This window comes from Pteronotus mesoamericanus, unplaced genomic scaffold (assembly GCF_021234165.1).
Source record: "Pteronotus mesoamericanus isolate MK-2021 breed Mesoamerican mustached bat unplaced genomic scaffold, CSHL_Meso_final scaffold_408, whole genome shotgun sequence".
NCBI classification, from domain to species: domain Eukaryota; kingdom Metazoa; phylum Chordata; class Mammalia; order Chiroptera; family Mormoopidae; genus Pteronotus; species Pteronotus mesoamericanus.
In genome coordinates, this window is record NW_026555315.1 from 883,223 (window position 1) to 900,877 (window position 17,655).

Below are 17,655 nucleotides of genomic sequence, written 5' to 3' on the forward strand. Positions count from 1 at the left end.
GGCGGCCGCGGTGCGGCCTCAGGGCGGGGCTGCACTGCGAGTCCTGGGGTGGCTGTGCGGGGTCGTCCTGCAGCCGTGGGGACTGGCCGTCGGACGGGCCGTGTGAGGGTGGGTTCTGTGAGGTGGTGTTGCATGAGGAAAGCAAATGCAAAAAGTGTGTCTTTGAGAATCTCATTTTTGTCCAGCAGCGACATACGTGTTCGCGTGGAGGCGTGTGCGGGAATGTAGAGAAAGAAATGGAAGGCTGCGTCGTCGGTCGATAGACCGTGGGGGTGCCGACCGGGGCTCAGAGCGAACGAAGGAGGGTGAGGGCCAAGGGGGAGAGTGAGAGGGAGGGAGACGCGGCCCTCATGCCCCGCCTGTGTTGTGGCCGCACCGCTGGTCCTCGGCCAGCGTGGGCTCCACTGCCCGGGCCCACGTACGTGCAGGTGTTTTTCAGTAAGTATACAGACTGAACCAACCACGGATCAAAAACAGTATTTCCAGTCCGTGGTGGGGAATCTGCGGACGTGGAGGGCCGACCGCATCGATCTGCGCCACCTCCTGTAAGGCGGGCGCCCTGACCTCCACGGTCCCAGGATCAGTGGCGTCTGTGAGCAGCCAGACAGGCAGGTGGGTGTGTGTCATCAATGTTGGAGCACAGCCGTGAAGACAGCGCAGTTACAGGGGCCTGCTGCTGGCCCGTGCAGACCTGAGAAGCAGAGGGGAGAGTTGGGGAGAGAATTCCGGTTTCTTAAAAAGTGGAAACTGTGTTTTCAGGCTTCCAGGGTGGCTGGCGTTTGGTGTTTGCAGATGTCAGAGACTCTCTCCTCTGAGTGTGTCTTCTGTGCAGCTCAGGAAGGCGGGCCTCGACTGACATTTGTCATTTAACAGGCATGGCGATTTGTTGTTCCTGTTTCCCTCGAGCCTGGCCGGACCCTCGTCAGAAATGGACACGTCCGCCCCACTGAGGTTGAAGGCCTTCGGCGCGCCCAGCGTGGTGGAAGATGAGATCGACCAGTACCTGAGCCGACAGGATGGGAAGATTTACCGGAGCCGCGACCCGCAGCTGTGAGTGCCAGGCTCCGGCCTCGGCAGGGCGCGCTCGCGAAGTGTCCCGGAGCCGGCGGGCCTGAGTTGGCCGTGCGAGCGCGCGCCTGCTTTCAGAGGAAGTTTCGCTTTGTTGTTTGTAACGTTTTCTCACTGTTTGACTCTCAGAGTATGTGCCCCATGGACTTGGAAGCGTTTAGGTATTTGGAGCTAAGAGGTTTGAAAGGAGGAGCGTCCTTAAAGCAAGTCTTCGCCCCGCCGTGCCCCTGGAGAGGCTTGACTGCCCTGTCGCAGAGGGGGCTTTAGAAAGTGGGACAGGCAGGACAGGGGAGGGACGGAGGCGTGACACCTGGGTGCCCGCTCGCTCGTGCAAGGTGCTTGTCCCTGTCGCCTCACGTGATGATGGTGGAGCAGGTCCAGCCTCACACGCGTGACTTGCTTCCCATTCCTTCAGCGAACACCTCGTTCCCTGAAGGAGGAGCCCCGCCCAGCGTTCGCTTGCCGCCTGGGCCGGCGCGTTTCGGTGCGGGCTTCTGCGGTTCCCTCCCAGGGAAGCAGTGAGAGACACCTGGGCTTACGCTTGGTGACACGGAGCTGTCTGAGCGCAGGTGGCCTGTCCGCAGTGGAGCCTCTGTCGCTGCATCGTGTGTGTCCCCTGCACGCGGCAGTGTGAGCCCTGAGGCCCTGGGGCTCCCGGCGCTGCTGCGAGCCTTGTCGGCCTTGGGGTAATAGTCTGAGGAGTGCGTGCCACTGTCAGCTCGGAGCCACATTGGAGCCAGAGCCAGCGGCCTGCACGCCTCTCCCGTGTGCACTTCCTCCTGGTGGCCCTGCCAGCTCCCCTTCGGTGCCCGTGAGGCGTCGCTAGCCATCTCGTACAGGGGGCGCGTGTGCGCGCTCCGACGTGTGCTCCGAGCCGCAGAGCCTGCCTGTTTGGCCATCGTTGCTCTGCAAGGGAGGACTCATGGGCACCTGGGAGCCTGACCCCATTTAGAAAGGGTCCGGGTGAGTCCAGAGGGACCACGGCCTCCCACCAGCCGGCCGGCGCGTCGTGCGTGGGGCGCCCAGGCTGTCTCTGGAGTGGCGAGCGCTGCAGAGCCGGGCGTCCTCCGTGTGCTCTTTCCAGAGTGTGTGTGGCGGCATGTTCTCCGGACTTGGGAGATTTGTCTGCCACTGTCAAGGTGTTTGCCGTGTCCATGGCCTGTCTGTCTTAGTATTGGCTTAGCATTTTTATTTAAATAACTTCAAATCCATTCACTTTTATTTGTGGTCAGCCTCATTTTAAGTTGTTAATATCCATGAACTCATGGGTTTGATATGCTGGTCAGTTATGTCTAATATACATCAAAATTAACTGATCTGTTAAAAACATCCACCCTGTACCACCTGAAATAACTTCATTAAGTCTGAAGCACGTTCTAAGCCCCAGGAGCGCGGGAGGCGGCGGGAGGGGAGCAGGCAGCTGACGGTGCGCCCTCTTTGCCCGTGTCTTCTCAGGTGCCGACATGGCCCGCTGGGGAAGTGCGTGCACTGCGTTCCTCTGGAGGTGAGTCTGCGGGCGCCGCCCTTGGCCGAGGTGGCCAGCAGGGCCCGCCCGCTTACTGCCCTGGGCCTGCGTCCCCTCTTGTGCGCGCTGCACAGAGGCAAGCCTTTGTTTACGGCAGTGACCTTCTGGGCAGATTACGGACGGCTCAGGCTCTGCGTTGCTGTGATGAAGGGGCCGTGTTGACGGTGGGCTCCTGGGATGATTTTTTAAACCCTGACACAGAGCTGGGTCTGGCAGTTTCATGCTCGTCATTGTTTTGATTTATTTCACCCTGAGTCTCGCCTCCTGCTGATTTGTCTGGTAAGATTGAGAGTTACCATAATAATGCTGACCAGTGGCTGGTTAACGCTGAATTTACGGCGGAAGGCCAACCGGTTTTCTCCGTGAAGCTCCTCTTGCTTCATCTTGTGACTTTTTTTTTGCAAAGTTTTCCCAATATTTACTTGACCTAGAGCGTTTTATAGTTAATAGAGGTTCATTTTCCATTTTCATCCTGGAAAGATAACTAGCAGCCCAAGAGGAGGCTGGCCCCGGCCTGCAGTGGCCGTGAGAGCCCGCCCTGCCCGCCCCCGCCCCCGCCCCGCGGGCCCGGCCGCCGGCAGTGCAGCCCTGCCGGCGTGCGAGTGGCCCGTGTGTGTTCCGCAGCCCTTCGACGAGGACTACCTAAACCATCTGGAGCCGCCCGTGAAGCACATGTCCTTCCACGCCTACATCCGGAAGCTGACCGGAGGGGCTGACAAGTGAGTGGCCGGTGCGGGCGGCGCGCAGGAGTCCGCTCAGCGGGCGGCGGGGTTGCCCGGGGCCATGGGGCACACGGCCGAGAGGAGCAAAGATCGGGGTCTGGGCCGAGGCCCCTGCATTCGTGGGCTTTGCCGATTGTGGAGAAGAACCCGGGGGGTGGAGGCTCCAATCCCCGGCCACTGCCCGCGGGCTCCGAGGAGCCAGGCTGGTGACGGCCACCGTGGAGGCCCCCGGCCTTACGGGAAGGCAGGCGAGGCGGGCGCTGCAGCGGCCAGTGCATCTGCCATCAGAGCTTCTCCTCTGCCTCTTGGAAAAGCAGGTGCCCCGACGGCCATGCCAGGTGGCCTGCGACAGCCTCGGCCCAGTGCCTGGTGTGGGGCCACCCGGCGGGGCTGGCACGGCGGGTGCAGGAGGCAGCGGGCAGCCCTTCCCTTGAAGGCAGGCTGTGGCGGTGGCCAGAGCTGGGAAGCCTAGACTGTTGTGAGTTCTTTAAATCACGTCAAGTGCTTGCCAGCGTGACCCCTTCTGTTGACTGCAAGTTCACTTTCCAGAGAAGGACGGAGGTCGTCCCGGGATTTCATAATTCCTGCCAGTGCAGCAAGAGGGATGGTGGCTGAACCTGCGTCAGCAACCTTTTGTGAAGAATGTCATGCCGGCCGGGTTGTAGTTTTTCTCTGACAGCCCGCTGACACCCTAAAATGACTTTTTCGAAAAACTCAGACCAGGAGGAAAAATATCCCACCAGAAATTCATTCTTACCTGTCAGTGGGGTAAGCGATGGAACTTTCTGGACCAGGGAGATGACTCTGTCAGCCTTTCTTCAGTCTGGGTCAAGGACCAGTCTCGGGGGGGCACATTTGCAGCTGTCATTAACGTGCAGACAGACGCAGCAGCGGTCCTAGCTCCCACCTGCCATCAGAACCTCGTGCCGCTCGCTGGTGCAGCTGCGATGGAACGTTTGGACTGTTGTGTGAACAGGAAACTGGCGGAGGGTCAGCCCAGGCCCGCGGGACCGCACTCCTCACTGGCTGTTTTCTAAGCACAGCTCTTGCTCAGGCCGAGAGCGCCGTGAAGACCCCTTGGCTGTGTCCTAGTCAGGCCTCCCTGTGAGTGGGGGCGCATTAGACGCCCGTGAACACGGGGCTCCCGGTGCGAGTGTTGCTGACGAAGCCGCGGTGCTTGAAAGCTCTGCGTTTCCCTTCAGGGTTAGGGGTAGATGTAGAGGTGCAACAGTGGTGTTTTCTAAAACTATTTTTATTTTACTTACTCCATGTAGTTTTTTAAATTTGTCAATCTCTTTTGTTGGCAGTTTCTAGGGTTTTTTCCCCCCAATGTTTTATTTACTTACAGAGAGGGGAAGGGGGGAGAGAAACATCAGTGTGTGAGACACATCAGTCAGTTGCCCTTCATGCACCCGCACAGGGGACCTGGCCCGCAACCCAGGCCTGTGCCCGGCCGGGAACCGAGCCGGCGGCCTTTCACTTTTCGGGGCAGCGCCCAGCCTGTGGAGCTGGTCAGGGCCCACAGTGTCCTTGAAAACCAGTGCGTCAGTGACGGTGAAAACTCAGATGGCTTTTCTGGGAGAGCGGGAGGTCCTGTAGCCCGCGTGCGCAGGACAAGCTGGGGTCCGTTACAGGCGTTCGGCACGTTCTCCCTGCTGCTCCTGCCACCGGCTCCGTGCCCAGAGCTCTGCTCGGAGGTGGAAGGGTTTGAAAATCACCCCATGTCTCCTGCCAAGCTTTTTGCCTGACTCAGTTGCCTCTTGTTCAGGGGGAAATTTGTTGCCCTGGAGAACATCAGTTGCAAGATTAAATCGGGGTGCGAGGGACACCTCCCATGGCCCAATGGCATCTGCACCAAGTGCCAGCCCAGTGCCATCACGCTGAACAGACAGGTGAGGCGCTCCCTGTGGCCGGGGGGCAGCGGGAGGCCCGCTTGCTTCCGTGACGGAGAAGCGAGCGTTTCCCTGGAGAAGACCTGCCACTCACAGCGCGCGTGACGTGTGGCAGGTGTGCAGTGCTTTTGACCGATGGGCAGCCCTGCTGTGGGGTTCTGCGCTGAGGACGGGCTTTGTGCGACCTTTGGCTCTTGCACGCAGGGGTGGGGCTTCAGGGTTCTGTGTCCTCAGCCTACGTGGAGGCAGAAGTTTCCTGGTGACTGTTGAAAAGTCCTCAGTGCTCGTGACTTTGCTGTTTAAGAAACCGTGTCTCTGGGCACTTGTGAAGCACTGTCCTGGGGCCAGCTCAGGGCGCCTGTCCAAACGGCGCTCAGAGGAAGCTGGGCAGGAGCAGGAGGGAGAGAGCCAAGGACAACTGCCCGCGCGCGGTTACTCTGCCCGTTGCCACTCTGTGGCCCAGCCCCCAGAGAACGCCGGCCGTGTCCCCCGTCCTGCCCCTCCGAGGATTCCTCAGTCCCCTGGGCTGTTCAGAAGCCTTTCTTCCTCCTCCTCCTCCTCCTCCTCCTCTCCTCCCTCTGTCTCTCTTTCTTTTTGAGAACTGTTCTAGAGATGTTGAAAACCCCCATTTTCCGTTGAAATTTCAGTAAGATTAATTTGAATTAAATGACGGGGGGACGCCTGCTCTCCGTGACTTACCCACTGGACTCTGAAGTGGCCCTAAGGGCAGAGCATGTCCTCAAAACACATGTCTGGGTGAAGAGCCAGGTGGTAGCTGTTGGTTTTTACCTGTATGATTTTATTAGCCAGCATCGCCCCAATAAATTCAATTTGGAAAAAGCTGTTTACTTTTGATGGATGTTTTCACTGAGTCCGTTGTTGTAAACCCTGCAGAAATACAGGCACGTGGACAATATCATGTTTGAGAACCACACAGTCGCCGACCGCTTCCTTGACTTCTGGAGGAAGACAGGGAACCAGCACTTCGGGTACTTGTACGGCCGGTACACGGAGCACAAAGACATTCCTCTGGGCATCAGGGCCGAGGTGGCCGCCATTTACGAGCCTCCCCAGGTGGGTCTGCTGGGGGCGACCTCCGCCTGTCGCTGGCATGCAGGTGCGTGTGCCCTTTCTGGTCGCAGCTGCGTCTGCTTCGTCCCGGGCCCGGTCTGCGTGTCGGTCTGTCTGCACACAGACACACACGCTCAGTGCTTGTTTTCTGAGTCACAGGTGTAAGATCATGGCCCCTAACTGCTTCCTTGTGTTTCCAAAAAATAAGAATCTTCTCTTATGTAACAAGTACGTTTATCAACTCCAGTGAGTTGAGTGTTGATTGAGTCTCATTATCTGGCCTCCCGCCAGCTGCCCCCGGCGGGTCCCACGTCGCTCCCTTTCTTTTCTGAGGACCTGTGTGGCCCCCATGCCTGCTCTCCCAGGAGCGGTGGGAGCAGAGGGCCGCAGAGCCACCCAGGCCTTCGCCCGGGCCACACGCAGCTGGGTCAGAGCCGTCACGCCAGAACGTGCCTCCCAGCAGGGCCCAGCGTCTGTTACTATCTTTTATTTAAGGTTTTGTTTATTCATTTTTAGAGAAAGGGGAAGGGAGGAGAAAGAGAGGGAGAGAAACATCCACGGGTGGTTGCCTCACACACCCCCCTCACCGGGAACCCGGCCTGCAGCCCAGGCCTGTGCCCTGACTGGGAATGGAACTGGAGACCTTTGGGTTCGCAGGCCGGCGCTCAGTTCCCTGAGCCGCGCCAGCCGGGGCTGTCACTGTGTCGTTTAAGTTTCACTTGGAAGGTCCTCCCTGTGTGACAGTGCCACCAACCAGCTATAGTCATGTGCCTGTGTTGTGGCTTCAGTGTCGGGGGACTGGCCTTGTGTACTGTGAGCAAAGGAGTCCCAGGTGGCAGTGCGCGTCGGCCACGCAGGCGGGTGCTCGTGTGTGCGGTTCACCGAGAGAGGCAGTGAGAAGCGATGGGCTGAGGCTGGTGGGGGCGGCGGGGCCCGGGGGGCCCGGGTGTCCGCACTGGAGGTCTGTCGGCTTTGCTGTGTGTTTGAAATTATTTCCCAGAAAATGTTGAGAAAGATCATTTCTAAAGTCAGGCATAGTAGCAAGGAATTCCCTTTGTCCTGTTTCCTCCCTCACTTTGCAGGTAGTGCCGCCTGTAAACACATTCCCAGTCTAGACCTCTAAAGTTTGACTTTTTAATACAAGCAGACACGCACGCACGCACGCGCGCGCGCTGTTCCCGGCCCTTGGTCCTGTGGCTCTGTCCCCTGGACATGTCCCAGAGCGCATGCCCTGACCGGCCGGCTTCGTACAGGAGCCAGGGTCTGGCACCGCAGGCTCATGGCCCCTGGCTGGCCTGCAGGTCTGCGGCTGCGACGCAGACCCCAGGGTCTCCCCAGCTGGGTGTGCTGGCCATGCAGAGTCTGTGTGCGGCCTTGCCCCTCCCCTTGTTACTGGCAGCTCTCCCTTCAAGGGGGCACTAGGTGGCGGCAGAGAGCCCGTCAGGTTCGTCCGGCCTGACGGCTGTGACCTCTGCCCCGAAGGCGTGAACGAGCCCCAGGCCTGTGATGCCTGATGCCGGCAACACGCAGGTCTCCGTGCAGGTCTTCACGCAAGTCTTCGGTGGTTCTGTCGGAATGCGACTAATTTACAAGGGCTGACCCAGCTAGGGCCGCCGGCTTGGGCTTACCTTGCTTCCCGCTCCTGCCTCTGGGGCGGGGCCCTGCAGGGCCGCATGTGTCTCCTGGTGGCCCTGGCCAGCCCTGCAGTGCAGGCCTGAGGCTGCGGTGAGTGTCATCTGCTGCAGGCAGCGGGGGTCCCGTGGCCAGCGAGGCGGCGTGTGAGCTAGCCAGGGCCCGGGCCCTCCTGCCGTCCCGGCCAAGAGCCCTGCCCACCCGCCAGCAGGTCGCCGATGCCAGATGCCGCCTTTTTTGAGGGCGGCATGCAGGCCTGTCGCTGTCTCTGAGGCCCTTGCCCAGGAGCCCCCGCTGTCCCTGCGGGAGCTGCCCAGGTCTCCCCGCGGCGTTCTTGGGAAAAAGCGCCCGTGCTGGCTGAGTGCACCAGGCCTGGCTGCAGGGAGGCCGCCCGAGTGGGCTTTGGGACTCGCTGCTTTCCGCAGCAAGTAGGCCTTAAGCAGCCGTGTAGAGCACCTTCTTCTGCCCCTGAGGCGGCCCTTGCTACGGAGCTGTGACGTCGTATCTCTGTGTTCTGGGTCCTGATCAGGAGCACGATGCAGCCTGAGGGGACGAGCCTGAGCAGCTGGGTGCGCGTGTTCCTGGGTGGCCTTGGGTGCCCGCTGCCGCTGCGCCTCCGCCCGCTTGGGGAGCCCTGCACCCATGTGCGCCTGAGCCAGAGAGGGCGCGTGGCGTGAGCCTGCCTGGGCCGCGCCTCTGACCCGTCTCTCCCTTTGATGCTCAACAGATTGGGACACAGAACAGCCTGGAGCTTCTCGAAGACCCAAAAGCCGAGGTAGTGGATGAAATTGCTGCCAAGCTCGGCCTGAGGAAGGTATGTGCTCGGTGGGGCCCGGGCTCGGCCGGGGGGATGCCCAGGGGCAGGGGTGGCTGGGCCCCGCCGGGGACTGAGCATTCTGCTGCCCGCCGTTGGGTGCGGGCTGGCTGTCCTGAGGCCCCCCCTTGTGTTTCTTGGAGGCCATTAGCTTTTATGTTTTCCTGATTTAAAGTAAGATGAGAACGTTTCCCTGGGCGTAAAATGAAAGGCCTGAGTGCGGGGCCTATGACGCTTAAGTCTGCCGGTAACACTGCGAGGCGGCGGCCTCAAGCGGCGGGGGGAGCAGCGGAGCAGGGCCCTGTCTCCCTGCCTGTGCGGGGACCCCAGTGCCAGGCTGTCCTGCCGCCCCGCTGCGGCACGCCCTTTGGCGCACAACCCTCCCTCGCATGCCTTTGCCGCCCTGGCCGAGGCCTGTCTGGTGTCCACGCTCTGGCCGGAGCAGGTGTTTCCCCCTCGGTCATCGTTGAATTTCGGCTCCCAGTGGAGCGTCGGAGCGCACACCCTGGGTTCACGGGCGTCAGAAGACGGGGAGGACTGCCCTGTTGTCGCGTGTCCCCAGCTCAGCTTCCAGGAGCCCTAAAGATGGGTGTTCGCACATACTCGGTGAACTGTGAATCTGAACACGTCTTAGAAGTTCACTGTTAGTAGCTCTGCAAGTTTTATTCTTTACTTCCTAATCAATTTAGATGGTGAAAAATAAATTACTTACAGATAGTGGGGAAAAGCTAGAAATACGCTTCCTAATCTCGGAATGTTGGCAAAGTTACTTTACCATCGGAGGGAAAACGTCCCGTTGTTCCTGACAGGCAGTGAGCCTCTGGACTGAGGGTCGTACTTCTGTTTAAAATCTGGGAGTTTTTCTTGGCACAATTTTTTGGTCTATATTTGTTAAAAATACCCAGTCCCTGGTAATTGTGACTCGAGAAGAGAAATAGAAGTTGCCTGAGCGCCTCTCGCAAAGCGCGTCTGCTCGGCCTCCGTCCCTCTCGGGCGGTTCTGGTTCTGCTTCGCTTGCCGCTCGCTCAGTGCGCCCTTTCGGTTTCGCTTTGCGTGTTGCCATCCTCCTTGCGTTTCTCACTCATTTGGGCATTTTTAAGGGAAATGCACGTCTCCAGCTTTGCTCGATCATGTGTGCAGGAGGCTGATTTGAAGACACCTGTGTCAGGGTGGTGCGGGCGCGCGTCCCAGCCCCAGGTCCTTTCCCCAGGAGACAGGGTGGGGGTGCCTGGGGTCCAGCCCACTCAGGAGCCTCAGCCAGGGTCTGGTTCAGGAAGGCTGGGAGGCACGTGGGCATGGGAGGGCCGGGGGCCGCAGAGCACACAGGCCGACACGGCCGCGGTGGCAGGACACGCCAGGGAGGCTGCCCTGCCCCGAGCCGGGGGACTAGCCCGAGGGTGTCCTGGCACCGAGCGTCCCACGTGTGCCCTCCAGCACCTCCTTCCGCCTGTGCGGGGGCCCGGCCGGGCGCCTTCCGCCCGCACCACCTCCCGGGAGCCTGTTTTCTTCGCTGGTGCCTCCCCTCAGCAGTGCAGGCTCGTTGTCACCAACATCTGCTCGTGCCGTTGGCCGTGGGCCCCCTGTGCCTGGTGCAGTGCTGGGCGTGGGCGCGGCCAATGCCCCGTGAGCTCTGCGCACGTGCCCCCCTCTCCTGCCCGGCAGCGCCCGGGGGAGGCCGCCCTGAGCTCGGTGCTCGGGCAGTGTCCCCACAGGGAAGGGTCTGTGGCTCTGGGGCAGAGGCCAGGAGGCGTCGCCCGTTTCAGGGGAGACTCAGGGGGCGTTTTCCCTTGTTCTGCAGGTTGGCTGGATATTCACGGACCTCGTCTCGGAGGACACCCGGAAGGGCACCGTCCGGTACAGTCGGAACAAGGTGAGGGGCGGGCACGTCCGCTCTGGCTGTGCTCTCAGGGTTTCTGCCCGGCTCGAGCCGGTTTGAAGAGCAGACTCTTTTCAGCCCAGTGCCCTTGGTGAGTTAAGGCTGGTCTGTTGATTCTGCCTGGTAGAGCAATGCCCACCCAACCTGCAGACCAGTGCTTTTGGAGGTCAGCTCTGGGGCGGGTGGCTTAGTGTTCCTGGCCCTGCTAGTTAGTTACCGTGCTCTTTTGTAATCAAATTTATTAGGGTGACATTGGTTAATAAAACTGTATTGTGTGCTCACCACCCCAAGCCAAGTCTCCTCTGGGAGGCGCTGTATCAGGGCCTGTAGTGGCCAGAACCACTGGCCTCGGTGTGGCCCTGGTCTCGGATGTGCGGCGGTTGAGGCCTCGCTGCCCTCTGAGGAAGCCTGCGCCTCTCCCCTCAGGACACCTACTTCCTGAGCGCAGAGGAGTGCATCACCGCGGGCCACTTCCAGAACAAGCACCCCAGCGCGTGCCGGCTCTCCCCGGACGGCCACTTCGGGTCCAAGTTCGTCACTGCGGTGGCCACAGGTACAGCCGGGGCCGCCCTGTGCTGTGAATGTTCCTGGGGGCTCATGAGTTCGCTCTTCTTTCAATAGCTTTTCATCTCTGGCTTAGTTACAGCAGATTTTGTTAGTGGGCCCCGTGGGACATTGGTTCTTCTTTTTGTTTTGTGGTAAAAATCCCGAACGTGTCAGCATCGCTCATGAAACGACCAGACCCTGGGCCTCGGGGCGGCCCTCCTCCCGTCCACCCTTGCCCGGGCCCCGCGCACTGGCTCTGGGTCTGGGGCTGCTCCCGGGGCTGCCTCTGCCCCTTCCAGGAGCCGGCGGCAGCCGGTCCTGCGGGCCAGAGGGGGCTCGCTGGTTTGCTTACTGGTTCGTTTTTGACACAACGAATGGGAGTGACATTTAGGAAGGCTGTTCCCCAAAGCCTCCTGGGAGTGGCTGTGTGTGGTGTCCGCGTATTACGTGTTGTGGGTGTCGCAAACGTGTAGCGATGAAAGGCCGGTCTGTGAGAAAGCACTGCCAGTCTTCCCTCACGTGCTTGAGACGCGCCTGGAGAAGGCCAGGCGCAGGGTCACATGGTTTAAAAGGAACAGAGATTTGAACCTTGGAGAGTCAGCTCGTGACACGGAGTCCGGTCAGCTTGTGGAACTCTGGCTCAGTCTTGGTGGCCCCGGTTCCCCTCACGGAGACGGCCGTCCGGACCGTGCCTGGTGGCCACCCTGCCCCTTGTTCTGTAGAAAGAAGCACCGTCCCCCCCGCAACTTAACAGACACCAGTGTGCAGACAGGAACATGCAAGTGACTGGACCCCTGTGAACCTGGGGGGTCTGCGCCGCCGTCTGGGAGCCGGGGCGGAGAGCCCGTGCCTGTCCCCGAGGACGGGCGCCTGTGGAACGGAGCTGCCCTCCAGCGCGGGCAGCGGCAGCGTCCCCCTGCGGGGACCGGAGTTGCAGTTGGGCCAGGCGCCTCGGGCGTCTGGGAGGTTTGATGGGGATCTGAGAAAACCAGCGCTGCCGCTCGAGTCCTCCCTTGAGGGCAGCTGGGCCGGGGCCGTCCCGGGGGGGACACTCAGGGCAGCGTCCGTGGCCACAGCGGGACGCCTGGAAGGGGGCGGGGAGCAGCGGCACCGTGCGGGGCCGAGGGCCGTCCCTGCGCCCCGTGCCGCCGCGCCTCCCCGCGTGGAGGCCAGCCTTCCGGGAGCCGCCGCCAGCCCGAGGCCGTGAGAGACTGGGCGCTGTCTCGCTGGGACATTCTGTGACTCCCCTGTACTCCAGGGAATGGAATTCCCAGCTGATACACCTGCTTGCACACTTAATTCTGAGACAGGAAGCAGAGTAGTAGCCAAACTGTAACATCAGGGAGAAACAATAGTAAAGAAAGAGTGAAGCAGGGCACTTCAGCGTGTCGGTGCCTCGGCTCACGCCCGACCAGACAGCACAGCGGAGGAGCAGAGCCCACAGCCGAGGGGACGGGCTGATGCGGGTGACACGTCGGGGCCCCACCCGACAGCGTCCTCAGAGGCGCAGCGACCTCACGAAGCTCTGAGCAGAGCCACGCGCCTCCCGCAGCTTGCACAGCGTCGCCCTTCCGGGGGGCTCACCGTGGGTGGAGACTGCGTTTGCTTGTATGTTGATGTCAGTGTGGCTGTGTTCGTCCAGACGGGCCTGTGCCCACATGCGTGTGCGGGCGCACCCGAGGTCCCTTGGACGGGAACGGCTGGCTGTGGCGTGGGGCCCTCCTGACCCCAGCAGAGACCCTGAACCTGCCGCCGCCGCCGCCACCGAGGGCCCAGAGGCTGCTCCCCGGGGGCCACTGGTTTAGGCTCCCGGGGGCTCCCGGGACAGCCTGACCCTTTAATGGCTGTGTCCGTGGGGAGTTACTTGAGGGGCCAGAGGTTTGGGGTTTTTAATTTCAGTTTTTTAATCCTTGCCTGAGGATACGTTTCCTGATTGAGAGAGAGAGAGAGAGACATCATCCGGTTGCCTCTTGTATGTACCCTGACTGGGGCCCCGGCCGGCAACCTTCTGGTGCACAGCACGAGGCTCCGGCCAACTGAGCCAGTGGGCCAGGCCCACAGGCACTTGTTTTAGGATTGTGACTGATTTCTAACTTGGGGCCACCCGTAGCTTCCGCTGCTGAGGCCCCTGGTTGAGAAACTGGAAACTACACATGGCCTGTGGGATTTTTGCCTCTGGAATGTCTGAGAGCCAGACAGACAAAACTGGGGTTTCCCGGCCAGTAACTTACTCTGTTTTTGCCAAAGAAACTAACATGGAGGTGGGGGCAGTTTGAGTTCTCTGGAGCCGTAGGAGTCACGGACACCCTGTCGCCTGGGCGTGGCCCGTGGCCTGTGGCGGGGCCCTGGGAGGCATGCCTGGCGGAGGGCGCTGTCCCATCTCTGCCCGCACGGTCCCCTCAGCAGCGTCCTGCGCTTCGCCTGCTCCGTCTGCTGAAGGCCCGGCCAGGTTTCGCGGAGGGGGCTTGAGGGAGGTGCCAGCGTGATGGCGGCGCCCTGGGCGGGCCCGCGGCCCTGGAGCGGGGCGGTCACGCGGGTTTCTCCAAGGCACGCGCAGGCGCTGCCGTCGTTCTCACTGAAAACGGATTCTGCCCCGCTGCGCTCCCTCCACCCCGCGCCTCCCCTGCCTTCCGATGCGCCTGCCCCCATTCACCCGCCAGCGGACGCCAAGAACCCAAGTGCTCAGCGCCGAGCAGGGTGGGGCGGGCGCTGGAGAAGGTTCGCCAGCCTTGTTTGTCGAGTCTGAGAGACCGAGGCCTCGGTGGGCTGAGGCGCTGCAGGTGCGTCTCTGTGCCCTGCATGTGCGGCTGTGTCCTCAGGCCACGCGTGACACCGCTGTCGGGAGTTTTGGAGACCTTGGCTCCAGCAGGCCCCGTGAGCCTGTCTGCCCGGCCTGGAGCCAGGAGGAGCAAAGCAGGATGTCCCCGCTGGTGCTCACGACAGTTTTGTCTCTTGCAGGTGGTCCCGACAACCAGGTCCACTTTGAAGGGTACCAGGTGTCCAACCAGTGCATGGCGCTGGTGCGGGACGAGTGCCTGCTGCCCTGCAAGGATGCGCCTGAGCTCGGCTACGCCAAGGAGTCCAGCAGCGAGCAGTACGTGCCCGATGTGTTTTATAAGGTAAAAACACAAAGGTGCAGAGGCTTCGAGGGGACGGAGCACGGTGTGGACGCTGGCCGGCCTGGCCCTTGATGGCTGTGGGTGCCTTCCGGCCACGGGGGCAGGGTCCGGCCCGTGGGCAGAGGCGTTGCGTTGCAGGCCCGGGGCTGGGAGGGCCCGGGTCACGCCGCCCTCCGCCCCCTGTCCCGCTGGCTGTGGGAGCCCGGGCGCCAGGCTCCTCACTGGGGGGACCCGCGGTCCGTGTGCATGTGGCGCCGGGCCTAGGTCAGCGCTGGTTCTGTGTGCTGCCGGTAGGCGCACGGGGACGTCAGCCCGACTGTTTCCCAAACAGTGATTCTTTGTGAGGCTGTTGTGAGACCGTCTTGCTGCATCCTGTAAGGTCGCAGGTCAGTCTGCTCATGTCGCCGGTTACCTTTTGGTCACTTCTTTAAAGAGAAAAGCCACTTAGGATTTCATTTGCTTTTGCCAGAGTGAGGCGACGCCAGCCATCAGGGGCACCTGCCTCTGTCCTGGGGCCAGGCTGCGCCCCTTTGCGCTCATGGACTCAGGCCCTGGACTTGCCTTTGCTGTCACAGGGCTGGAGCCGCTGTTCCCAGGCGTGGCCCAGAGCCAGGTGTGAGGCCGCGGGGACCTCGACCTCTGACTCCCGGTGTCTTGCTCTAGGAGGAGATAAAATTGCTGACATTCAGCAGCTGCCAGACTTAGAATTGAGAGGTCTCCCTCCCCGTGTGTTGCACCTGACGTTTGCTGACGTCTGTGAAAAGTGCTTGCTTTTTAAGTTGGCGGGAAGGGCCCGGGATTGGCTGACAGAACCATTGGAGGGGAGGCGTGGGGGAGAGGTGGACGTCCCTGTTTTCTCCCCCAGGGGAGGCAGCGTCTTGATCTTCTGGGGGAGCAGAGAGGTACAGTCGGGCAGGTACATTGGAGAGAGAACTGCTACACGACAAGGGGGCGGGGCGGGGGGCTTTAACAAGCAGCCTCCCTGGGGGGAGGCTCACAGCGAACAGGTGCTGGGAAGACGTTTCTGCGCATTAGAGCTTAATTAGTTCTGAAGATGAATTCCAGGTGGGCTCATTACGTGTGAGTTGTTGCAGGTTATTTCTTGTTGGGGCAGACGTGCGGTTTTGAACATGGTGATTCAGTTTGATTAGATTCGATTCCTGCCTCCAGTGTCTCCTCCGTCGAGAAACTGCCGTTCCCAGGGCCCCGGGGGCTGCAGGAGCAGCACAGGGCATGCGCCCCGCGGAGCAGCCGGCCAGGCCTCCCCAGAGGGCGCAGAGGCTCGTCAGCCTCCCCAGGAAGCAGACAGGTGGCTGTGTGTGGTTCCTGGGACCGTGTCCTGGCGGGGGGGGGCACTCCCGTGGTGACAGCTGGCTAGGCGCCTTGGCCACTTGGGGGGGGGGTGTTCTCGTTGGCAGCTCTGCAGGTTGTGAACAGGGAAGGTGGGGACGGTCGGAGATGTGTGGCAGCCGGACGTTTCCATTTCCAAACCCCAGGGGCGAGGCCAGGCGGGCAGCGGGCAGGGTCTGGCCGAGGGAGGCCCTGCGCCCGGGGTGCGGCTGTGCTGGGGCCGCCGCGCGTCCCCGAGCCTGGCGTCCGGTCGGGTCTGAGAGCTTCAGTGAGCGCAGGCGTTCCTGGGAGGCTCCGTAACTGGGAACTAGGGATGTACGGTTTATGCGCGACTCCGTGAGTGATTTATACAGTGCTACGTGATGGTTTAGGTAGAAAATACGACCCCTTCCTGCAGACTCTTTAATGAAAAGCATCGGTTCTTAGGACTTTTTCTAGAGCCCTGCTTGAACGCAGCATGTTTGACATAAATCAGATCTAATTGTCATTTTGTGATTAATGAACATGTGCTGGCCACTTTTCCCCATAATTACACTTTACGTTCCGTGCCTCTGACAAAGCAAAGCCAGTGTCAACTTTGACAGATTGGCGGCAGGCTCCGTGTCCATGTGTCTGCGTGTGCGTGCTTTTTGTCTAGTAACGTGCAGGTATCAAGCTTTCATAAGGTCGGGTTTTCAGAGGTGTCTGATCGTTAAGAACCAGCATTCAGACCTGAGACCCAGAGCGGGCGGGGCGGGGCGGGTGTGGCCTGAGCACGCGGGTGGGGGGGCTCCCGCCGCCTCCCTCACAGAGATGGGGGGCGCACTGCGCAACGGGCACGATTTCCCTCCTGCTTTCCGTGCACCTCCGCAAGCATTGCCCTGGGGTCGGAGGTGAGACGAGCGCGTGAAAGGAACGCCGCCGCCGGCCCGCAGGCCGCCCCTCACGCCGCTCCCCTTTGTCCCCACCGTAGGACATCGACAAGTTCGGCAACGAGATCACCCAGCTGGCCCGCCCGCTGCCCGTGGAGTACCTGATCATAGACGTGAGTGGCAGGGCCGCCGGGAGGGGCTGCGCGGGGGCGGGTCCCCGGGGCGGGGCTTGAGAAGCTCACGGTGCCAAGGGCGGCTTCTTTCAGTTTCAGGGGTTTTTGTTTTTCTTTTCCTTAAAAATAACTTAGGGGTTAACTTTTCTCAAACTAAAGTGCAACAGATGACCACCTACCGGTTCATGCGTGGCGAGTGCAGGGTCCACCCTGATCACAGCTGCTGCCACTGCTGCGCTCCTGGTGGGCCCGCTGCCCGAGTTGGTCCCTGAGGGACACAGCCGTCACTCTGCCCTTGAGTGAGGGGTAGTATGGTTTTCCGGGGGGACTCGGGGAGCCGGGAAGGCGCCTGGCCCCGGTGTGTCTTCCAGGGTCTCTGCTCCTCTCCAGAGGCGAGCTCTGGTCACAGAGACGAGGCCACAGCCCGAGGCGGCGCCTGCTGTAGGACGAGAGCCCGGCAGGCGGCAGCTGCCAGTGCGCTGTCCGCAGGACGCGGCAACCGCTCATGCCCTGTGTGCCGCCTGCCAGGACCTGCTCAGGCTGCGGGGGACCCGGCCGGGCTCAGGACATAAACAGCCTTGCGCCTGAAGCAGCAGGTTCCCAGCAGTGGAGCCTGTCGCTGCTCCATCCAGCTGACAGCTCCCGGGGACATATTGATCGCCCGGGCCGCAGAGGCGTCTGTTTTTAGACAGCCTGGGGCGTGATTAAGATGCAGGCAGATTGACGGAGCGGACGCTTGGTGGGGGCAGCACGATCTGAAGCCAGCTGTCCGAGGCCTTCTCCCCCGGCGACCCCCACCCTGCCCCTTTTACGAGGGAGCCTTCGTAAGCCCTTGCCGTGGCGCATTGTTTTGGCTGCATGCGGTCGACGAGGGAGTGCCGGTCCCTGTGGAGGGGTTGTTGCAGTCCCTGGCAGCGGGTGCCCAGGCCCGCGGCCTGGCCAGGGCCGTCCGCCGTCCTGCAGCCCGTGACTGGGCAGCCCTCTCCGGCCGGGAAAGGGATGAGCGGCACGCCCCC

At 61.4% G+C, this 17,655-nt stretch overlaps 1 protein-coding gene across 1 annotated transcript in view; it reads left to right on the plus strand.

Moving 5' to 3' along the window:
• NPLOC4 (NPL4 homolog, ubiquitin recognition factor) overlaps positions 1–17,655 on the plus strand; it is a 32,435-nt gene that overhangs the window by 7,971 nt on the left and 6,809 nt on the right. The window contains exons 4-13 of the mRNA XM_054593384.1: positions 874–1,050; positions 2,524–2,572; positions 3,218–3,312; positions 5,084–5,207; positions 6,102–6,281; positions 8,638–8,724; positions 10,523–10,594; positions 11,027–11,153; positions 14,105–14,265; positions 16,568–16,639. Of these exons, the coding sequence (XP_054449359.1) occupies positions 874–1,050; positions 2,524–2,572; positions 3,218–3,312; positions 5,084–5,207; positions 6,102–6,281; positions 8,638–8,724; positions 10,523–10,594; positions 11,027–11,153; positions 14,105–14,265; positions 16,568–16,639 (1,144 nt within the window). The remainder of the gene's footprint in view (positions 1–873; positions 1,051–2,523; positions 2,573–3,217; positions 3,313–5,083; positions 5,208–6,101; positions 6,282–8,637; positions 8,725–10,522; positions 10,595–11,026; positions 11,154–14,104; positions 14,266–16,567; positions 16,640–17,655) is intronic.